Source organism: Cheilinus undulatus, linkage group 1 (genome assembly GCF_018320785.1).
Source record: "Cheilinus undulatus linkage group 1, ASM1832078v1, whole genome shotgun sequence".
Lineage (NCBI taxonomy): Eukaryota > Metazoa > Chordata > Actinopteri > Labriformes > Labridae > Cheilinus > Cheilinus undulatus.
In genome coordinates, this window is record NC_054865.1 from 54,807,820 (window position 1) to 54,828,343 (window position 20,524).

General features: G+C 40.0%; 1 protein-coding gene across 2 annotated transcripts in view; it reads left to right on the forward strand.

The window, feature by feature from the left end:
* Positions 1–19,684, forward strand: part of LOC121513043 (CD151 antigen-like) — a 45,999-nt gene extending 26,315 nt beyond the window's left edge. Inside the window, exons 4-8 of one of the 2 annotated variants that reach the window (XM_041792534.1) lie at positions 9,288–9,362; positions 12,778–12,882; positions 17,841–17,999; positions 18,196–18,282; positions 18,381–19,684. In XM_041792534.1, the coding sequence (XP_041648468.1) occupies positions 9,288–9,362; positions 12,778–12,882; positions 17,841–17,999; positions 18,196–18,282; positions 18,381–18,440 (486 nt within the window). In that variant the 3' untranslated portion in view covers positions 18,441–19,684. The remainder of the gene's footprint in view (positions 1–9,287; positions 9,363–12,777; positions 12,883–17,840; positions 18,000–18,195; positions 18,283–18,380) is intronic. The other variant, XM_041792544.1, reaches the window with a different exon arrangement.
* The last annotated feature ends 840 nt before the right edge of the window (positions 19,685–20,524 follow it).

A 20,524-nucleotide genomic window follows, 5' to 3' on the forward strand; every position in this document is an offset into this window, starting at 1 on the left:
TACTATAAAGAAAGCCTAAAATTAACATGAATAGCAGTGTGATCCATTTTATTATAGATTTAAACTGACAAGAAATGAATAAAACATTAAACAATCAACTTATTGAATTTATTTCATGTTGAAATAAACCAAGCATTTGATTAGTAGACAGTTTTTATCATGAGATAACTTCAAAATGAAAGATTGATTCATTTATAATTATTATTAATATTTTATTTTCTATAATTTACATTCAAAGAAAAACTCCAAAACTCCTCAATGAGAACGCACAGCATTTTCTGTTGGGTCTAATTTATGCTTAGAGCAGTGGTTCCCAACCAGGGGTCCAGGGGTGCCAAAGATCTCAGGGGGAGCCTGTGGAACCATGTCTGCTCTGACCTAGTCAAAATTAGATGTTAATATTTAAAAGAACAAAAATCATGATTAGAAACACAATATAGTATGGTGCATGAGGGCCAACCTAAAAGATTAAAATATAAGGAGAATCTGTTGATCTCCGGTCAAAAAGATCAAAATTTGGGTGGGAAAATTTTTGAGATTAAAAATTCTTATATTAACAAGATTTTAGAGTTTCAAAAGTCATGAATTATCAAGGAATTTAAGAGTTTATAAAATCTTTAATTGTGACATTAGGAACTCAAAAATTTCAAGTTTTTTTAAATCATAATTTTACAGTGTAAAGTAAATAAATCAAATCAAAAAAACAAACTAAAAATCGTGTGCAGATTTTGACTTTTGTACTTTATAATCTCAAAAATTGTAATCCAGAGTGCTTTTTAAGTCATTCTCTTAAATTAACTTTTAAAACTTGAAGATTTTTAGTTTTTTCTTTAAATAAGCATTTCTTTTTTGGAGTGGCCCTAACACACAGTTGTAATATGGGGTAGATTAGACATACTGTGGATTTTTAGTCTATATAGGCCTGTTATGTTGAGATTTTGTCAATGAAAACAATTACAAATGATGTTTACTTTTCTGAGTGGGCCGAAGGGGGCGTAGCTTTCTTAGATGCGAGTAGTGGGGCACCCTAAGGAAAAAGATTGGGAAAACTGAACAATGGGGCCCTTTAAGTTTGCAATATTCGCTAACCCAGATGCATTTGAAGTTGTAGTAACTAATTAACATGGTCGCTTACTAAACCATAACATTACCATGTTGGCGTGAGAAAGATGATAGATCCTGTTGTTTTATTGTCTATGCTGATCAGCTGTTCTTGGCTGTTCTACTTATTTTTACTTCAGGTGAGTGTGTCGGTATGATGTAAACTCATTAACCTTTCCTGTGTAGTTTAGCACACTAGCTAACATGTTGGATGAGGCTGCCTCTAACCTGGGATTGTAGAATCAACAGTGAGTCTTACATTTTTTTTTTTTCAAACAAAAAAAAAAGGGATGAGTAAGTCACACCTCTATTGACAGTACAGGCAGTTCATCAGGATGTTCGACACAGCATTGTGTACATTACCAACACAAAGAGCTAGCGCTGCTAATGCTAACAGCACGGCATACAGCCACACATCCTCCTGTAGCTAAGATGGCACATGGGGGAAATACCAGCCGTGTCATGTTGATAATGCACTCAGGGTTGATAAGATGCATTTAAAAATACAGATTCTTGGAAATTTAAATTATTGCTAAGTTTAGTATGTCACAGTCTGCTAAAGTTAGTTTAAAGTTTCTATCGATGAGCTTAGTGTGAGGCTACAGAGCCGACATTGTCGCCCAAAGGTCAGAGGATGACTCCTTTTTAAAAACAGACACGTGTCTGATCCTTATCAGCCTGATTAAAGTCACCTTCAGTGTGACTCTGAACTCCTGCTTACTCAGTAATTGTATAGGCAGCAGTACACTTCTAATGAAGTCTGAAAAACGAAACACAGCCAGACACGGAGCTGCATACAAATGTTTACGTCCTCACTGCAGCTGTTTGTTGTTCCTTTATGTACACTGGCTGCTGCTGAAAGTGCTCTATGAAGAAGGGAACGAGTTAGCAAAACTCTGGAGAGATACGGCTGCTGTGAAAGTGGGGCTATGAAAGGTCAAAGAAAGTGTTCAAATATTTTCTAACAACCTCAGCAGGATGAGTCTGAGTTTACCCAGGGATGTCAGATATTTTGTAGTTCAGCCAGGAAGCATACGTGCAGCGTGCCATTGAGTCTGACGCCAATGCAAGGCTTTTTTGAAAGTGTTGCACGTACAGTATGAACCCACTGAGAGTCGTATTTGCAGTAATTACACTGTGCCCTGAAGTCGCCCTGGGAAAGACTGGCAGCTCTGACGTAAAATGAGTTTGTCTGTGAGAGAGTGTGGCTGAGATCATGAAGAGTCCTCTGGAGTCACTGCAGTCTGTAATTCAGCTGCTCTGGTCTCTCTTCAACATCAGGTTTCCCTCGACACATCACTGTCCGTGTGGGAAGTCTTAGTGTCCTCTTTTCATCTGCACTGGAAAGGATTCTCTTTAGGCTGTTTGGAAGATTTTAACTCACTCACCAACAGAGCTTTGATATATTTGGCTGAACACAGATTATCAGTACTGGGGAAGTTTTTTCTTCAGAATTGTTATGATGCAACTCTTCTTTTAAACATGCTGAAAACGGTACTTGTAATTATTTACAATGGGTTCTCACTGCTATCATGTATTTTGTCCAGCAGAGTGCACTGTGACTTCAGCACATGTAGCATCACAGTAGTCCACAGTAAAACTTGTTTACAATATATAGAAGGGAGGGTCACAAGGTCACTCACTAAATGATGCAGGACAAGCAATGCAATAACGATATGCATGGCCTACAGTAACAGTTATCTAATGAAATAGCAGTTCTGAGACTTTTGATGTTTTTGCAAGGCAATTGCGCAATGAGACGTCACGCTGCAGTGCTTCACCTATGGCTGAAGCATGGTGGGGGCAGCTTCTGAATTAGGAACAGTTCCAAATACAGGTACAAAACCTTCAGGTGTCTGCTAGAAAGCTGAAGACAAAGGGCCAGTTTCACATTTCAGTGTGACAGTGGCTCAAAGCATAGATTCAAACCTATGAAAATACAGCTACACCAGAGCAAGATAAAAGTTTTGGACTGGCTAGAGCCCATTCAGAACCCAGCCCTGAATCCTGCTGAGAATCTGTGTGGTAACCTGAGGGGTGAAGGAAGTGCGCTCATAATCCGACAGATTTTGAGCACTTCTGAACAGAAGAGAGGGCAAATACTGCCATGCTGAGATAGGCTACACTGATGAACCCTTAATGTAATTTAAACATGCTTCAACAAAGTCTCTTCTAGGGGTGTGCATCAGAGTTTGAGCTAACCAACATTTGCCCGTCTTTGGCCAGTTTCAAGGGCGGATTTCTGACAGATAAAAATATTACCGGTCAAAATGTCCAGCTGAAAATATGCCAGTGACCAGATAAGTAAATACTGAATACTTTCATATTACCTTTTGTGTTACCGAGAATGTATGTTGCAAGAATCCTTTAATATAAACTCAAAGTAATCTTACAGCACCTACTTTCCGTGTGGTGCTTGGATTGTTTATTGGTTAATTAAGATGCGTGTATATTCAGAAGATGACACAGATGACGTCAAACCAATCCTATCTCCGTGGGAGTTCAGAGCTACTGGCAGGGAAAACTTTACCAGAACACTCTTGGAAAACTGGGTTTAAATCTCACAGAGGTTTTCCTGGTTAACCAAAGGCTTAATATAATCATCAGTATGGAAGGATTTTGAGTTAGCCACCGCTGTAGGTAATAAAGAAGCTAGATCAAAGAGAACTGCATAGCTGAGCAGCTTAAACATCGATGTAGAAGCCAGGACAGAAAGGCCCTATGCCAAGCAGAGTTGTCGTGGACTTTGATGAGTGGGTAAATCTACCTGTGACCAACTTTCTGATAAAGTGGGACTGTATTCAACACAGAATCATGTCATGCAAAACAGCATGGACCGCTTAACTAACTATCCTCCGTGGAGCTTTTGTCTACTCCGGACTACTGCCAATAAACCATGAATCATTGTTGGCATTGGAGGATGATGTTTTGCGTCTGTAAGCTGCTAAGTCATGGTAGCGGCTAATGCTAACAGGCTACCAGTGCTGATGTGAAGCAAAGTGCTGTTATATGTGTGACGTAGGCGTACATTGTGCCACCGACTGCATGTGTGTAAGGAAAGCTCCTAGCGTTTATTTTGTGTGTTTAAACCACTCACACAATAAAAATAAGAGAACGTCTTTGAGCAGTCATTTCTAAGGTCTGGTCATGTGTCTACCAGCTTGTGATTTCAGGGTAAGAGTTACTCTGAATAACTATGGCTTCGTTTCTGCTGTCCTGGTTTTGGGTCCGGTTTGGAAATAAAAATGTCTCCCTAGTCCCGTTTTAGCACAGACTTGAAGTTGAATCACAGAGTTTCAGACTGCTGCTGTTAAGTGCAGCAAAACAACATTAAAACAAATGTCTGGTAGTTGTTCTAAATGGCCGTATTTCTTGTGGTCTGCCGGTCATTTTGACCAGAGACAAAAAGAACTAGTGGAAACACTGGTGTGAATATGTATGTAGCCAAGCCTTTGTTATTTTTTATTTTTAATTCCTCCAAATAGATTTTGTTTTTCTATTGAACTGTATTTTTATAACTTACATTAAAAGTGGAAAAAATTATATAATCATATACCTTAGCTTCATTTTTTACACCACAAAAATGTGGCATTTCAACTTGAGAGTGTAGACATTTTTTAGAGCCAGTGTCTTATTAACTGAAGACTATAAAATGCCCCTGATAGTGCATGTTTAATGTATTTATTCGCTGCAATTTGTTTAGTACTTTAGAAGTTTTAACTTGTATCATGCCTCATCCTTGCACTTCTTGACACCACAGTCTGACATTATTCCCTGCAGTCTTCTTCTTCTGCTTAAACTGAGTTTGGCATCTCATCCTTTGACCAAATCACTTCTGCTCCAATTAATCTCATTCATACTGTGAGGAGTCATAAATTAGCAGCTGTGAGTCAAATTGGAAGGAAGTGTTGGTAGAGACATGAACCCTGTTTTTTAGAAGGCAAGGTACATTTATTTATAGGGACTCATCCATACACAGACCAATCCAAAGTGCTTTACAGAGTTAAAAATGGAGCGTTTGTAACAATAAGATAGTTAAAAGGCAGCAAATAGCTGTAAAACTGAAATACACTGTATGGACAAAAACAAATTTGGTCACAGCTGTTAATTATTGAAATCAGGTGTTTCAAGGAGACCCGTTACTGCAGGTGTATAAAATCAAATGGCTAGCCATGCAGACTCCATTTTCAAACATTGTTGGTACAAGAACACGGGAAATGCAACAGTCAACTGTAAGTGATATTACTAGAAAGTGGAAGTGTTCAGGAACAACAGCAACTGCAGGAGACAGCGGGAAATCACAGAGCAGGGTCAACAGCTGCTAAGATGCATGGTGTGTAAAAGTCTTCAATTTTCTGCTGATTCTGTTGCTGAAAAGTTCAGAATTTCCAGAAATGGCATTAATATAAACACGAAAACAGCAAGAGCTTCAAAATGGGTTTCCATGGCAAGCTGCTGCATGCAAGCATCACATCATCAAGTTCAATGGCAAACGTTGGATGATGTGGTGTGAAAGACAGTGCACTGTAAAGCAGTGGAAATGTTTTTTTTTGTTTGTTTGTTTGTTTGTTTGTTTATTTTTTTTGAGTAACTAGTCACACTTCTCTGTTTGGCAGTCAGATGGGTGAGTCTGGGTTTGATGATAACATTACCTGCCTGACTGCACTTTACCAACTGTGTTGTTTGGTGGGGTAGGGATAATGGTGTTGGGCTGTTTTTCAGAGTTTTAAGTGGGCCCCTTCTAGTGAAAGCCAGTCTTAATACTTTAGCAAATCAAGACATTTTGGACAATGCTATGCTTCCAACTGTGTGGCAACAGTTTGGGGAAGACCCTTTCTTATTTCACATTATTGTGCCCCAGTGAACAAAGTAAGGTCTATAAAGACATGGTTAAACAAGGAACTTGACTGGCCCACATAGAGACCTGACCTCAACCCCATAGAGCACCTTTGGGATGAACTGGAACAGAAACTGTGAGCCAGGCCCATCAGTGCCTGACCTCAAAAATGCTTAACAGAATGAATGGGCAAGAATTCCCACAGAAACATTCCGAAATCTTGTGAAAAGCCTTGCAAGGAGAGTGGAGGCTGTTATAGCTGCAACAGCGGGGCCATCTCTAAAGTGCTCTAAAATCCCTGGTGGTGTATCTCCATGCTCTTCAGCTGCTCTCCGGTTTAACAGATTTATGATAAATCTCTACATATTGAAGAATATTTTCCCTCTGACATAATGACTGTAGACCATGACATCAATGGCAGAGTTCATTTATTGCAATCATTTTTTTTTTCTGTAATGATACACACTATTCTCACCCTGCTTTGACATATTTCTTTTTAGCCTCCCTCCCTTAAACTACCTTTGCAAGACTGAGAAATAGTTCAAATCCAAGTCTGAAAGGAGGCGTCATAACAGCAGGTGTATCAAATCATCACACATCCTGTTTACTGTCATATTTCTGATTTGTTTCATCTCACTTCTCTGTATTCTTTATCTGTTGTCTCACTTCCTGAACCATAAACACACAATCAAAATGCACCTCTGTCTCTGCTCAACATTCAGGCTCAGAGCCACTCAGAGATCTAATCAGCACGAGCTATCAAATCAAAGACCAAGTCCACTTTACCGGCTGATTTTCTCCCTCCGATAGCAGCTGGCCAGAGGAATTTGGGTCAAGGTTTTTTGTCTGATAATATCTTCTCTTGTCCTTAATTCTGAAGAAACTTGGCATTAAAAGCAGACAGTCCCTAAAACTCCCACAAGCCCGGTCACGAATCAGACACTGACGATAAACTCTGAGCAGAAAACCTTTAGAGCAAGCAGAGTGTGAGATCTGCATTGGTGCAGTGACTTTAATGCATCTTAAGGATTTAAGAAGCAAACTTTGGGCCAAAGAGCTGATCATTTATGGAAAACCAGAGTAAAACGCAAAGGAGGTTTACTTCGAACTGCTCAGCTTTAAGTTTGGAAGTCATTGTCTGGATGTATTTAGAATGTGATACACAGTATAACTACTTGCTAAATATTAAATGGTAAATGGACTTGAGCTTGCACCGTCTTTCTTTTTGCAGGTCCCACTCATCCATTTACTTGCATCACACTGATGGCTTTTATGTTTACTGGCCACAAGTATCAACAAGGGACACCCTGATTGATTGGCTAAGGTCATTATCGACCAATATTTATCAGAAATTTGTGATAAATGGGAACCAGTAGGCAGAACAGTTGCTGCATGCATTTTAGCCTCTACTTTTATAAGCTTTCCAGGGCTGGCTGCTACGAAGCATCCCAACGGCATGATGCTGCCACCACCAGGCTTCACAGTGGGGATGGTGTGTTTGTGGTGATGTGCAGTGTTTGGCGTCTTGTCTGATGGCTAAAAAGCACCATTTTGGTCTCATCAGACCAGAGAACTTTCTTCCTCTTGACCATGGAGTCTCCCACATGCCTTTTGGTGAACTCTAGTCCAGATTGAATCTGAGTTTTCTTTAACAGTTGCTGACTGAATCAGCATGACTTTTGTGCTTCTTTCATAAGTTTTCACCTGTATGAGGTCCTAGTATACTCCAAGGCCAAGAAGACTGACCAACCGCCAAACCAGCTGCTTTATTAAATAACGAAACATGATGACATCAGTATCAGCCAACGGCTGCAAAAACCTGATCAGATCACCCCTAGTGTTGACTACTCCCATTCATTCACATTGACCTGCCACTGGCGCAGCTGAGGGTGCCAATTGGGGTCAAGTACTTTGCCCAAGGGCAAATTGACATGTGAACACAGAAACTGGGGATCGAAACCCCTGATTTCCGGTTGAGAGACGATCGTTTCTACCACTGATCACAGCCGCCCTTTTATTTTAGGATCAGCAAAGGTTTATGTTATGTAACTTGTTCAATATGATGCAATTTAGAACAAGTCTGCAGTCCTACTCTGTGGAGTTTTTTTCTTGATGGTTTGGTGGTTTATTTGTATTAGAGTAAATGCAGTCATCTTTGTTAAAGCCAAAGAATGCATAATACAAAATTGAAGTACTGGTTAACTATTAATACATTTCAGGTACTTCTTTAGGTTTTAAAATATATTTTTCCTTTGTTTTAAGATTTATTTATTTATTTTTCATGCCTTAATTATAGAAGAGGACACTAAAAAAGGGATGAAAGAGTAGGAAATGACTTTCAGGAAAGGAGCCAAGGTCGCTTGCAGATGCCTAACCTAAGCCATCTGCACCCCTTCAAATGATTAACTACATTTTTTAAACCTTCTTCTTCCATTTTAATGTATTTACCACATGTATTGTAATGTATTTACCCCTGAGATTATTTCACATTACCTTAGAGATCCTTAGTTTAACTTTTTATTGTATTGCCATATGCTGTCCTTGCTGTTATCTAGTTTTTACCTTATGCATACAGTGTTTAGAGTACTTATCTTTGTTGCCAAATTTGGAGCAGTAATCAGCATACTTTAACCAGCTGTAACATTTTAGATGTACTATCAAATGGAAACATGAAAGGCACTATTGCAGTGATTTACCTAAAGAGATTCATCACTTAAATCTGTTGTTCCCTTGGCGTTATAGCTTTGTAGTGACTTTCAGCTCCATGTGTAGCTGTTTTGATGTTTTGATTCACTCCCACTGCTCTCATAATATCCTTTTTGGCAGCAGGCAGCTGTTTTTCAGCTCCTAAAACCCACTATACACTCATTGCACAGCACCAAATAGACAAATACAACTAGAGACGAGCTGCTGAACACAGAGGAACATTCAGCAGCTGCAGAGACAGATATTTCCCTCAGGAGTTGATTGAGACTGAGGGAGAATATTGAGAGAATATTGCACTTCAAGAACAAACAGAGAAACATTTAGATATTTTGAAATATGCATATTGACTGTTTCCTGTCAGGTTTTCTTTTATTAGAAAACTACGAACCTAAAACCTTGTTAAATGTTTGTTTTCAGCATCAGTTTTGACTGCTTTATTGACTTTTTGACACCCCACAGCTTTCATTTTAGAGCAGTTACAATGTATTGTTAACCATGCTTGTATGCAGCTCAGATCTATAAAAGTATGTTACTCGAAGTACTACATGTGTGACTTTGAATGCTCCAATATCTGATTTTAAAGCCACCTGTCGCTTCATCACATTACCATTCAGTAACCTTATTCTCCTCTTTTGCTCTGCAGTACTTCGTCCTGCTGCTGTGCATCTTCCTGTTGGAGATCCTGGCTGGTGTCCTGGCTTATATCTACTATCAGCAGGTAATCTCCCTCGGGCCAAAAAGACAAAAAGGCCTTTTTCAAATAGGTTTTAAGTTGTATGCCTGGAATGCCAGAGTAGCAGCTGACAGATACAGGAAGATTAGATATTGGACCTGGATGACAGAAAAAGTAATTTCACGGAGGAAATCTAAGAGAGCCTATTAGACATACAAGTATCATCCTGACCATGCTACTTGGAGCTAAATTAGTTCAAATAGTATGGGAAAAATGCCTGCAGAAGACATGATTCCCCTCTGGTGAATCAATAAGAGCCATTTGATGTGGCTTCATAGTTAAACTGTGCAATAAAACAGGAGAATGTGTAAAAACTGCACGTGTCTCTGCTCATCTCCTGTGCTGCAGTAAATAAAAACACCGCAGTCATAGCCTCTCTCAGCACATTTCAGCAGAAACAATGTAGGTCTGTAATGACTGCACAGCAAGCAACCACAGATTAAGTTTTTTTCCGTGTGTAATATTACCATGACATTGCTTTCCCCCAGCATCGGTCCCTCCTTGACGAATCTTAAACCCTGGTGGCTTGTAGCTCAGCAACAGGCTCAGTCTAGAGCTGCACTGCCATCATTATAACTGCCTCATTCATAATACACAACATGAGCAGCCACTGAGCTCCATGGTGCTCTGCTGCTTCCGAAACCCGTCTCCTTTTCTCACCTCAAATATTCTCCCATGGATTAAGTTTTGCTGAAATTTCTACAGGTACCCCCCTCCTTTTTTGCTTCTTTATTTTTGTCTCTGAACAGAACATTTTCTTCCTATTTACAGTCAGCATCACAAATACATTTGAGCTAATTTAGTAATTTGCAGATTTTCCACAAGTAAGGCAATCAAGTCAGTCACTTTCTGTTCAGTCTGGGACCCAGCAGCTTCGACTGATGTAGCCTCTGCTACAGAAAACTTAATTTTAAACAGCAGTAAGTAATAGAGAATTTTAGAAATCTAACTACTAAACCAATATATAGAAGTTTGTGTTGAGAAACAGCATTTAGGAGCCTCCAAATGTCAGCAATTCTATGTCAGTGATTAAGGAAGTCTTTGTAATGAGAAAGAGAAGTGGCTCCAAAAAGAAGATTTCTCTGGATCTCTTCTGAGATGTTTCTACAGCTTGACTCGAGTCCACCTGTGGTATATTAAACTGATAGGAGGTGATTTGGAAATATCAGAGCATAAAACCAAGCCGTGGGACAAAGGAACTGCCTGCAGAGCTCAGGACAGGATTTTTGACAGGCACAGATCTGAGGACGGCTACACAAACATTTCTGCTGCACTGAAGGTTCCCAAGAGCACAGTGGCCTCCAGAATCCTCAAGTGGAGGAATTTTGGCACAACAACGATTTTCCAAGAGCTGGTCACGTGGCCAAACAGAGAACCTGGGAAAGAATGGCCTGAGTGAGAGAGAAGACTAAGAACCTGATGGTCACTAACTAAGATCCAGAGATCCTGTGTGGAGATGGGACAATGTTCCAGGAGGACAATCATTACTGCAGCCCACCACTGATCTGGGTTTTATGGTGGAGTGGCTAGATGGAAGCCTCTCCCTTATTGCAAAACATATGAAAGCTGCTTGGCTTTAATTTTTGGAAATTCAAATCAGCTTCCAAGAGGCTTCTACTAGCCACTCTGCCATAAAGCCCAGATCAGTGGAGGGCTGCTGTGATGGTTGTCCTTCTGGAACTTTGTCCCATCTCCACACAGATCTCTGGAGCTGACTCAGGGTCACCATCAGGTTCTTGGTCTCCTCTCTCACTCACTCAGGGCATTCTTTCTCAATTGCTGAGTTTGGCCAGCTCTTGGAAGTGTCCTGGTTGTACAACAAACATCGAACCCGATGAAGGCTGCATGCAGAAACGCGTCAGTCTGAAAAAGTTAATCTCTAAATTATAGGGATGCATGATATTGAATTTTTGCCGAGATCTGATATGCCGATATTTACAGATTTGTTTTATCCGATACCAGTATCGAAACCCATAATTAAATGTACTTTTCAGACTCAAAATTTCAATCCTTTTGGACACTTTAAGGTTTAAGGATGACTAAAGAAACAAACTTTGTCCTTAAAGAACACTTTAACGTTTAAAGAATGAGGATAGATAAAGAAAAAGACCTCACCTGACACAGGTCTGTTGGTTCAGACTAAAACTCCACCAATGTGTTTGTATATATGGACAAAATTTACAGTCGATATATGCTGAAATACACAGGCTAAATATAAGCAGAAATTTTGATATCTGCCGATACCACATCAGACCAATAATATCGTGCATCCCTGCTAAATTACAACTGTTGCTGGAGATTTCTGTTCTCTTCAAGACTTTCTTCACCCTCCATGCACCTTGGAAGTTGGTGAAGTTTTGCCAGAGTTACTGACTTCAGCTCTCCTTTGTACAACAAACATCAACAACATACATGAGTTAATATTTTTTGTTTGATGGCGCTTAAACAAGTATGGAAGATGAGGGCTTAATTCGCATGGAGATGTTTGTTAAATGACTTCAGTAAAGGCTTGATTGACGTTAGATGATGGAATTATATTCAGACTGTGCTCCGTTTAACAGCCAAAATCTCCAGAGATAAAACGGGGCTCAGTATAGATTACTGCCTGATCAGAACTTCGTACATTGACGATTGTGAGCAAAAGAAGACGTTATAACCTTCTTTGCCTGAAGGTGGCACACTTTTACAACCCCCATCTGCACCTCTAAGCAGCTCATATTGCTGTTTAATTTTCCATCAAATAAACAGACTAGAACCAGCATCAGGGATATTGGTTTAGCTTGTTCTGCAGCTGAGTAGATGCTTACACTTGTTTCCTTGCATTTGTATTTATTCCACATAATGTTGTTCACCTGCACAGCGGCTGTTTCTACTCATTGAGCCTCTTTAAATCTCAAATTGCCGTTTCCACTTCGCTGCCAACTTGTTTGCCAAACTGTCAACAGGTAATGTTTTTTTCCACGTCCTCCCGTTTCCTCCTCCTCCTTTGTCTTCACCTCCCGTCTCTCATCTCTCTGCCCTCCCCTCCACTCTTCATCATTCATTCCCTTGATATCTCCTTCACGCTTTGATTTACAATGCTCTCCCAGCTGGCTTGTTGCCATAGAAACTGAGCCCCCCAGACCTCCCGCTCCTGCAGCGAGCGTTTTCTGCCACTGGTCCAAAGAACAGAAAGAGAAAAAACCCTGACTTCCTCTGTCGTAGCATGGCTTGCTTTGCTCTTCCGTTGTTAGGGCTGCTGTCTGTAACGTGTATTGTCAGGAGAGCATTTAAATCATTTGTGTTATGAATCCCTCCAGCAGCAGAAGTCAACTAATGCAGCGCATCTTTCCTTCAGCTGAGTTTTCTCTTTGTTAAGTGGGCTACTAGTGCACAAATGTGTGTCTGTGTGTCTTAACAGTTGAACGAGGAGCTGAAGCAAAACCTGAGGGACACCATGACCCAGAAGTATCAACAGAGCACCCATGAGCACATCACCGGGGCTGTGGACAAGCTACAGCAGGAGGTCAGTGTCTACTGGAGGTTCAATTAACATTTTAACCACACTTTTAAAAATGCAGTCACAGCCACAGATATTTAAATACATTAGAAAAGTTCATATTTTAGGAGGTTTATATGCCAGTTAGGATATGATTTGGAAAGGTACACACCTCTCTATAGAAGGCCTCACAGCTGACAATTCACTTCAGAGCAAAACCAGCAAAAACCTAAAGGTTAAGAGCACAGAGGCCTCTAAAATTCTCAAATGGAAAAAGTTTGGACCAACCTGGAATCTTCCAGGAGATGATTGTCTGGCCAAAACTGAAAAATAGTGGAGAATGGCCTTAGTAAGAGAGGAGACCAATCACCTGATGGTCACTCTGACTGAGCTCCAGAGATCCTGTGTGGAGACGGGACAAAGTTCCAGGAGCACAAACATCACTGCAGCACTCCAGTGATCTGGGCTTTATGGTCAAGTGGCTAGACAGTGGGAAGTGGGAAGCCTCTCCTCAGTGCAAAACCCCTCTTGGCTTTCACATCTAGTATTATCACTATCTTGAAAACTCAGAGCTGGTTGTGCTAAACTTACCATATTATCACACCTAAATGGTGCAGAGTTAGTGTGCAGAATTTTGCTGATAATTTTAGCAATGCTAGCACTGCCAGCCTCCAAGCCTTTGCATTTTAACGTCCACATTCTTAAAGTGAGTATCATCACTAAATGATCTGGATACGAGAATATTTTGACACAGCCTCTAGCCAACTTATTTTCCAATCATTTGAGATCAAAATAGTGCTAAATCATGCTGTTCCCACTAGATGGTCTTGGTGCTAAACCAGTTCTTGTTTATAATATGGGATTAAAGAGCAGCAAGGCAGTAGCCAATAAGAACAACTGCGGTAGATACTAGTGATGGGCAGTGGACAGTGGGACTTAACGAAGGCAAAATGTTAATAATCAGTCAAACAGACTTGTAATTCTGGTGCTGCCTCCAAATGGATCCAGGCTTATCTGTTTAGCTGGCTAATCTTGTGAATCCCTAGTTTGGTCTGTGACTGTAAGCTTCAAATAAAAATGCAGAAATGAAGCTGAAATCACTGCAGAATGCTCCAGAAATACATCTGGATGTGTCTAGAGCGGTGATTGTCACACTTTCACACCTGCTAAGATCAAGCCAAAATCTCAAGGCACACCATGTTTATGTTGATGCAAAATCACATCTTGTACAGGCTTTAAAGCAGTGATACTCAACGCATGGCTATTGAGCCACATATGGCTCTGTTGTGATGATTTGTGGCCCTTTTATGTCTTAATTTTAAATATAATTCCCCCAGAAAATCTTGATGAAGGGAAACTATGACCTCAGAAATAATCAATTACAAGTCACATTAATCAGTTTGAAGCCCCACATTGATACAGTTGGCAGTTTGGCTTTTTTATTTTTTGTATGTCTATTTCCATTGCCCTCATTTGCCATTTTTTGCCATTTTTTTTACAATTTTTCGCCACTTTTAATCCGTTTTTACTGCTTTAAGCCCACGTTTGCCATTTCTTTTTGCCACTTTTTGCCCATTTTTACTATTGTTATCCCATTTTTGTCACCAGTTTTTTGCCTCTTTTATACTGCTTTTTGCTATTTGCAATTTTCCCCTTTTTGACGCTTTTTGCCCATTTAAGCCACATTTTTTCCATGAAATGCCGCGTTTTCCAGCATTCTTGCCACTCTGCTGCTTTTTGACCATTTTTCCCACATTTTTGCCCAGTTTAGTCTTTTTTACACTCCTTTTTTGCCACATTTTTGCTGTTTTTTGGCCATTTTTTGCCACCTGTAACTCATTTTTTGGCAACTTTTTACCCATTTTGCCCCTTTCTGCCCTATTTTGCCCAATTTTCTCCCTGTTTTTCCACTTTTCACCCACTTTTTGCTATTTTATGCCTACTTTGCCCCTTTTCACCTCTTTTTTGCCGCTGTTTGACCATTATTTGCCACTTTTAACTTGTTTTTATTGCCGCTTTAACCAGTTTTTGACACTTTTTACCACTAACATTGTGGCTCTTGCAAAGGCATTTTTCAACAATTTGGATCTTTGGTTGAGCAGAGTTGAGTAATGCTGCTTTAAAGTATCTTCAGTCATTGTTTAGTTTTGATAATATGATATGCTTGTACAACTTCCCTTAGCACACATAAACTTGCCTCTGGTGTCCACTTCACATCATTTGAAACCACTATTGTGGAGCATAAATAAGCCTTAACAATAATGCATCAATGGAGCGCGCTGGCCTTAAACACAGAATAGTATAGAACTGAGCTGCATTGATCACCCTCAAGGATATGGATTGGTAGTTGTTATCAGTGCTTTATCTAGTTATTTGAGTCTGTGTCAGGCCAATATCAGATACCAGAAGAAGATCAGTGCATACTTAGTTTTCAGGTAGTTTTATTATGAGTAAGACAGCTAGCCGGTGAATATCAGCGCTCACATGTGACCTCTTGATTGGACAGTGTTTGGTATCTTATCATCCCATCAGATTAGAGATTTTCCTGATGAGGCTGAGTCAACACAAATCCGTTTCAAGTCCCTCAGACTTCAGCTAAGCTTGATGGACTTGCCTGCACCCTCTGCTGTCTGTTTTCTCCTCTGACTTACACCAGTTGACAGCACATGAAGGAATGAATAAATATGAGCCACAGATGAGGCTTAAGTCACTTCATTTTGTATGCATAGATTTTTTTTTCAAGTATGAGATGCTCCCAGCTGTCAGATGTCAACATTTATTATTTGTTCCCTCTTCTACACTTTTAACTTTGTGTCGATTTGAAAAAATACTTTGGAAATAAACTTGGCTACTTTCTTTCTGACAGTTGAATGAGAAGATTAATAAACTAAAGCTAGCAGCTAGTCATCATCACTAATAAAACTGGATCTTTTCCCTTCCAAAATCCACATTCTCCAAAGTATCTTTAGTATTCTAAAGTATCCCACAAAAAAACACCCCAAAATTTCTTCAAACATTCCACAAATGTGCCAGTGAAGCTTTTTCATAAAGCCTAAACATTCCAATGAAAACTCCACTGAATTGCATCTAAGTTCCTGAAAATCCATCCATCCATTTTACTCTGCTTATCCAGAGGCAGCAAGCAACACTTCCCAGCTCTTACTGGGGGATTCCAAGGCATTCACAGGCCAGATGTGTTACAGTGTCATTTAGCTTCTATCCAAGGTGTCCTACATCTGGGACAGGTGTTCCTGGTGTTCAGAACCTTGCCCACACTGGACACTGATGCTCTGGATTTGATCCCCCAATCTCCACTGAGCTATCCAGCAGCTATTTCCAGTTGGATGTGCCTGGAAGACCTCCGCAGGGAGGAGACCAGGAGGCATCCTGATCAAATGCAGACCCATCTCAACTGACTTCTTTTGAGGTGAAGGAGCAGTGGCTGTACTTCAAGGTCCCTCCAGATGTCGAAGCCCCTCACCCTATCTTTAAGGATAAGCCTGAATTTCATTTTAACTGCTTGAACCCACAAAGACTGACCAGTAAATTTAGAGTACAGTACAATGTCTGCAACACTGCCAATGCTACACCAATCCGCCTGTTGATCTCAACCCTCATTCTTGAACAATACCTCATTTTAAAGTACATTCCTCCCAAAATTCCTTTAAAAGATATTCTCAATATTTGCAAGTACATTACGACTGAAAGATTTGTAAAAAATAATCCAATTGCGATTTTTTCCCCCCAATATTGCGATTGCAATTTGTTTTGCAATTATTCCTAAAGTTCCTCATGTTATGTGTTTTCCAACAAACTCAAGCAATAAATCATTACTTATTCTAACCAAAACAATATTCGATTAAACTAGGGCTGAACAATTTTGAAAACATATCTAATTGTGATGGTTTTGACTTGTATTGCAAACTGAATATCAAATATTATATTGAAGGGAATGATCATTTTATGTTATCCTCATATTTAATCAGAAAAATTTACAAAAAAAGGAGAAAGTAGGATTATTTTGGACACGATTCTATAAATTGGGTCTTGAATGATTGCATGTAATGCGCAACATCTCTGCTGCAAAAACAGTTTTAAACTGGTATTTTGACTAAAATATCAGGTTAAGGAAATATTGCAACTTCTGCGATTTGAAAATTGCAGCAGGCCACATTGAAATTTCATCTTATTTTCGATTAATTAATTGCCCGTCCCTTAAATACATGTTCCAAAATTCCAGGAAAATTCCCCATACATCCAAACAAATTCCCTGCATTTTTCACAGGAAACATCAGAGAGCTGAGAGACTTTTTCTCCAATAACTGTACAATACAATAACTACATTTATATTTTTTCTATTGTATGTTTTCCAGCTCTCCAATTTTATTTTTTTTCTCATTCTCTTCACTCTCTAAATTCTGAAAAAAAGAAGACCAATTCTTTTATATTTTACTGATAATGATTTCTGCAGATTTCAGCAATGAGGATTCAAATATACAGCTGCATTAAAAAAAATAGAATACTACATAAAGGTCTTCCAAATTCCCAGTCAGTTTCTCCCAAATTCCAAACACTTTCCCAAATTCCCATCCAAATGCCAAAAAAAAAAAAAAACTCAAAGCAAACTCCCTCAAAACTTTCAGTGAAAGTCTCCAAAATCTACTAAAATGCCCCTTACATTTCCATGTAAGTACTTAAAATTTTTCAAGAAAATACCCCAAACAGCATATTTGTCCAGTTACATAAACTTCAGTGGGCGTATCTCTAAAACAATGTTGTAGGAAAGCCAAAATGTAACATCCTCCTGTGTGCATGCAGGATATTAAGGAGATTAGAGCAAGATTTGTTTCAGTTTGTGCTTTCTAAATCTATTAGAAAAAATTGTATTCTATTCCATTTAAGCAGCTTTCATGTCTTTTTACTCTTCTCTGCTAAGAAATCAATATTCCTGCCGTAATGTGTTGTTTTCTCCCGTCTCTGGACAGTTCAAGTGTTGTGGCAGCAACAGTTCATCGGACTGGGACGATAGCCTCTGGGTCCGCTCCAGAGCCGCAGACGGCAGAATAGTGCCTGACAGCTGCTGTAAGACTCAGACGGATCTCTGCGGCCGCAGGGACCACCCGTCCAATATTTACAAGGTGGAGGTGAGAGGATGAAGGGTGCTGTGGGTGCCCATGGGGTTGACTGATCAGTAATTCTGTCATGTCTCAGTGTGAAAACGGAGACTGTGTGGTGTTGGAGTAACAGGGAGAGAAGGGGCGAACTGTACACACAATATTTGTCTGCAGTAACAGTCCCACGTCGACTGATGCAGCATAACACTCTTTGCTTTTCATTTAGGGAGGCTGCATTTCTAAACTGGAGAAATTCATCCTAGACCATCTGAAGATCATTGGAGCGGTGGGTGTTGGGATTGCCTGTGTACAGGTGAGCATTTTCCCCACAAATTAAATGCATATACTGTACGTCTACTGAGATTGCCGTTTTTAGTGATGTGTTTTCATCTTCCTTCATCTTATCCCCAGATCATCGGGATGGTGTTTACATGCTGCCTATACCGAAGTCTGAAGGCAGAGCCGTACTAAGAGGAGCAGAAAGAAGAAGTGTTGGTGAAGGAGGAAACTTCATCACCACATGCCAAATTCAAATAGCCCATAGGTTCTTTTCTTTGCCTTGCACAGGGGGAAGGAAAATTTGGCAGGGGATCAAAATGCACATCAGAGGATCTCATTTTGGTAAACAAAGGGTGGAAAAACACTACAAGGTATCTTGAGGTAATTAGCCATTAAAAATGCAGTCTCAGCTCCATCTACAAGATCACAGCGCTGTGAGGGAGCCTCAGAGAGAAACTGATGGGAATTTTAACACAGATTGTGTAAATTAGCGTGGGGACAGCCTCCTCCGAACTCAAACATTGTGTTGTTTTTTTCCACTCCGATTCCCTCGATGTACGTTTATGTTTGCAGACAAGGAGCTGCACCCCAAAGTGTTGTAAAGACCAGCAGAGTAAAACTGGCACTTGGTGGAAAATGTAAATTCTGGTCACAGTGGCTTCTCTTCCCCCAGCAGTGCTGTTTATCAAGCCTACCTCTGGGGCCCTCTTCATCTGCAGCAGCATTTTGTTTCCATGCTAACCTGCCAGTCATGCATTTTAAATATTGTTGGATAGCGGCCTGTTTTTATACTTTGTAAATGATCGTTTTATGTAACTCATGAGGGGCTTTCTTCTGAGCAATGAGGATTTATCACCTAATGTAACTTCACAGTGACATGTCAGTGTTAAATCATGATTTTACTCAACTTTAAGACCTGCAGAGAAGGACTTGGTGCATTTTAGTGCCTTGTTTAAAGCATATCCGTGCTGTTTGACACAGCAGTTCAATCAACACGTTACAACTCTATGTGCAAGATCTACTGAATCCATTTAGCTATTATGTTACTGAAACAAAGACGCAGTGCCTCTAATTGCTGCTCATAAGAAAGCCTGGTAGCGATTTTACTTCACCTTTTTTTATACAGGATTTATCCACTGATGCCAAAGCTGTGGACTGTAACTTTGTGTAAGGACCTACTGTATCTCCTCCAGCCTTATTTACTTATCTACTGATGCCTTTTTTAGATTGTTTTCATAAATGAAGATCTGGTTACTCTTCTATAGACCTTAAATATGTTATTGTATTTAACAAACACGCATTAGAAGATGATTTTTCACCCAGTGTTAGTAGCGATACTTCCTTATGTGCCTCAGAGATGACACTGAATTAACCTGCTGTAATTTCTCTTTGTGATAACCCGGGGGTTATTTTAGTTTCAATAAATGTTGATCACCACTTCGCCTCTGCTTCTGTTGTGCTGTTTTGATTTCTAGAAACGCCAGATATACCCTTATCAATCTCTTTATTAGGTATGTCTGTTAAACTGCTCATTAACACAAATATCAAATCAACCAATCACATGGCAGCGGCCCATGCATTCAGGTGTGCAGACATAGTCAAGACGATGTGCTGAAGCTCAAACTGAGCATCAGAACAGGGAAGACATGGGCCTCAAGTGACTCAACATGAGGTTTGTTTGTGCCAGGCCAGCTGGTCTGAGTATTTCACAAACTGCTGATCTACTGGGGTTTTTAAGCCATCACAACCATCTCAAGGGTTTACAGAGAACGGTGAGGAAAAAAGATAATATCCTGTGAGCAGCAGGACCGTAGTGAGCAGTGAACGTAGGGAACAGCAGTGAGTTGTTTTCTTTGCAAAAACGTCAAAAGTCGTGTACTGACATGTCTACAGTCGCCATGGTTGGTGTTATGCAGTTCTCTATGGAGTTAACTCCTCAGTAGCGGCTAAGACATCGTGTGTTTTGTCGCTCTGGTTGGCCTGTAAAGATGTGACAGAACGTTCATCCGATCACCCTCTGAGCTTTTTTCAGAATGCCCTGCCCTTTCCCAAACACTGTCTATGAGAAGTTTACCAGATGGGTTGCGTGTCAGGTTCGCACAAAACCTGCCTGACTTCAGACTCCCATGCCACATTCAGAATCTCTAAAATCCACTCTTATCTCCATTCTGATGCTCTGTTTGAACTTAAGATCATTTTGACCATGTCTGCATGCCTAAATGCATCGATTGCTGCCATGCCTAATTAGATATTTGCATCAATGAGCAGTTGATTAG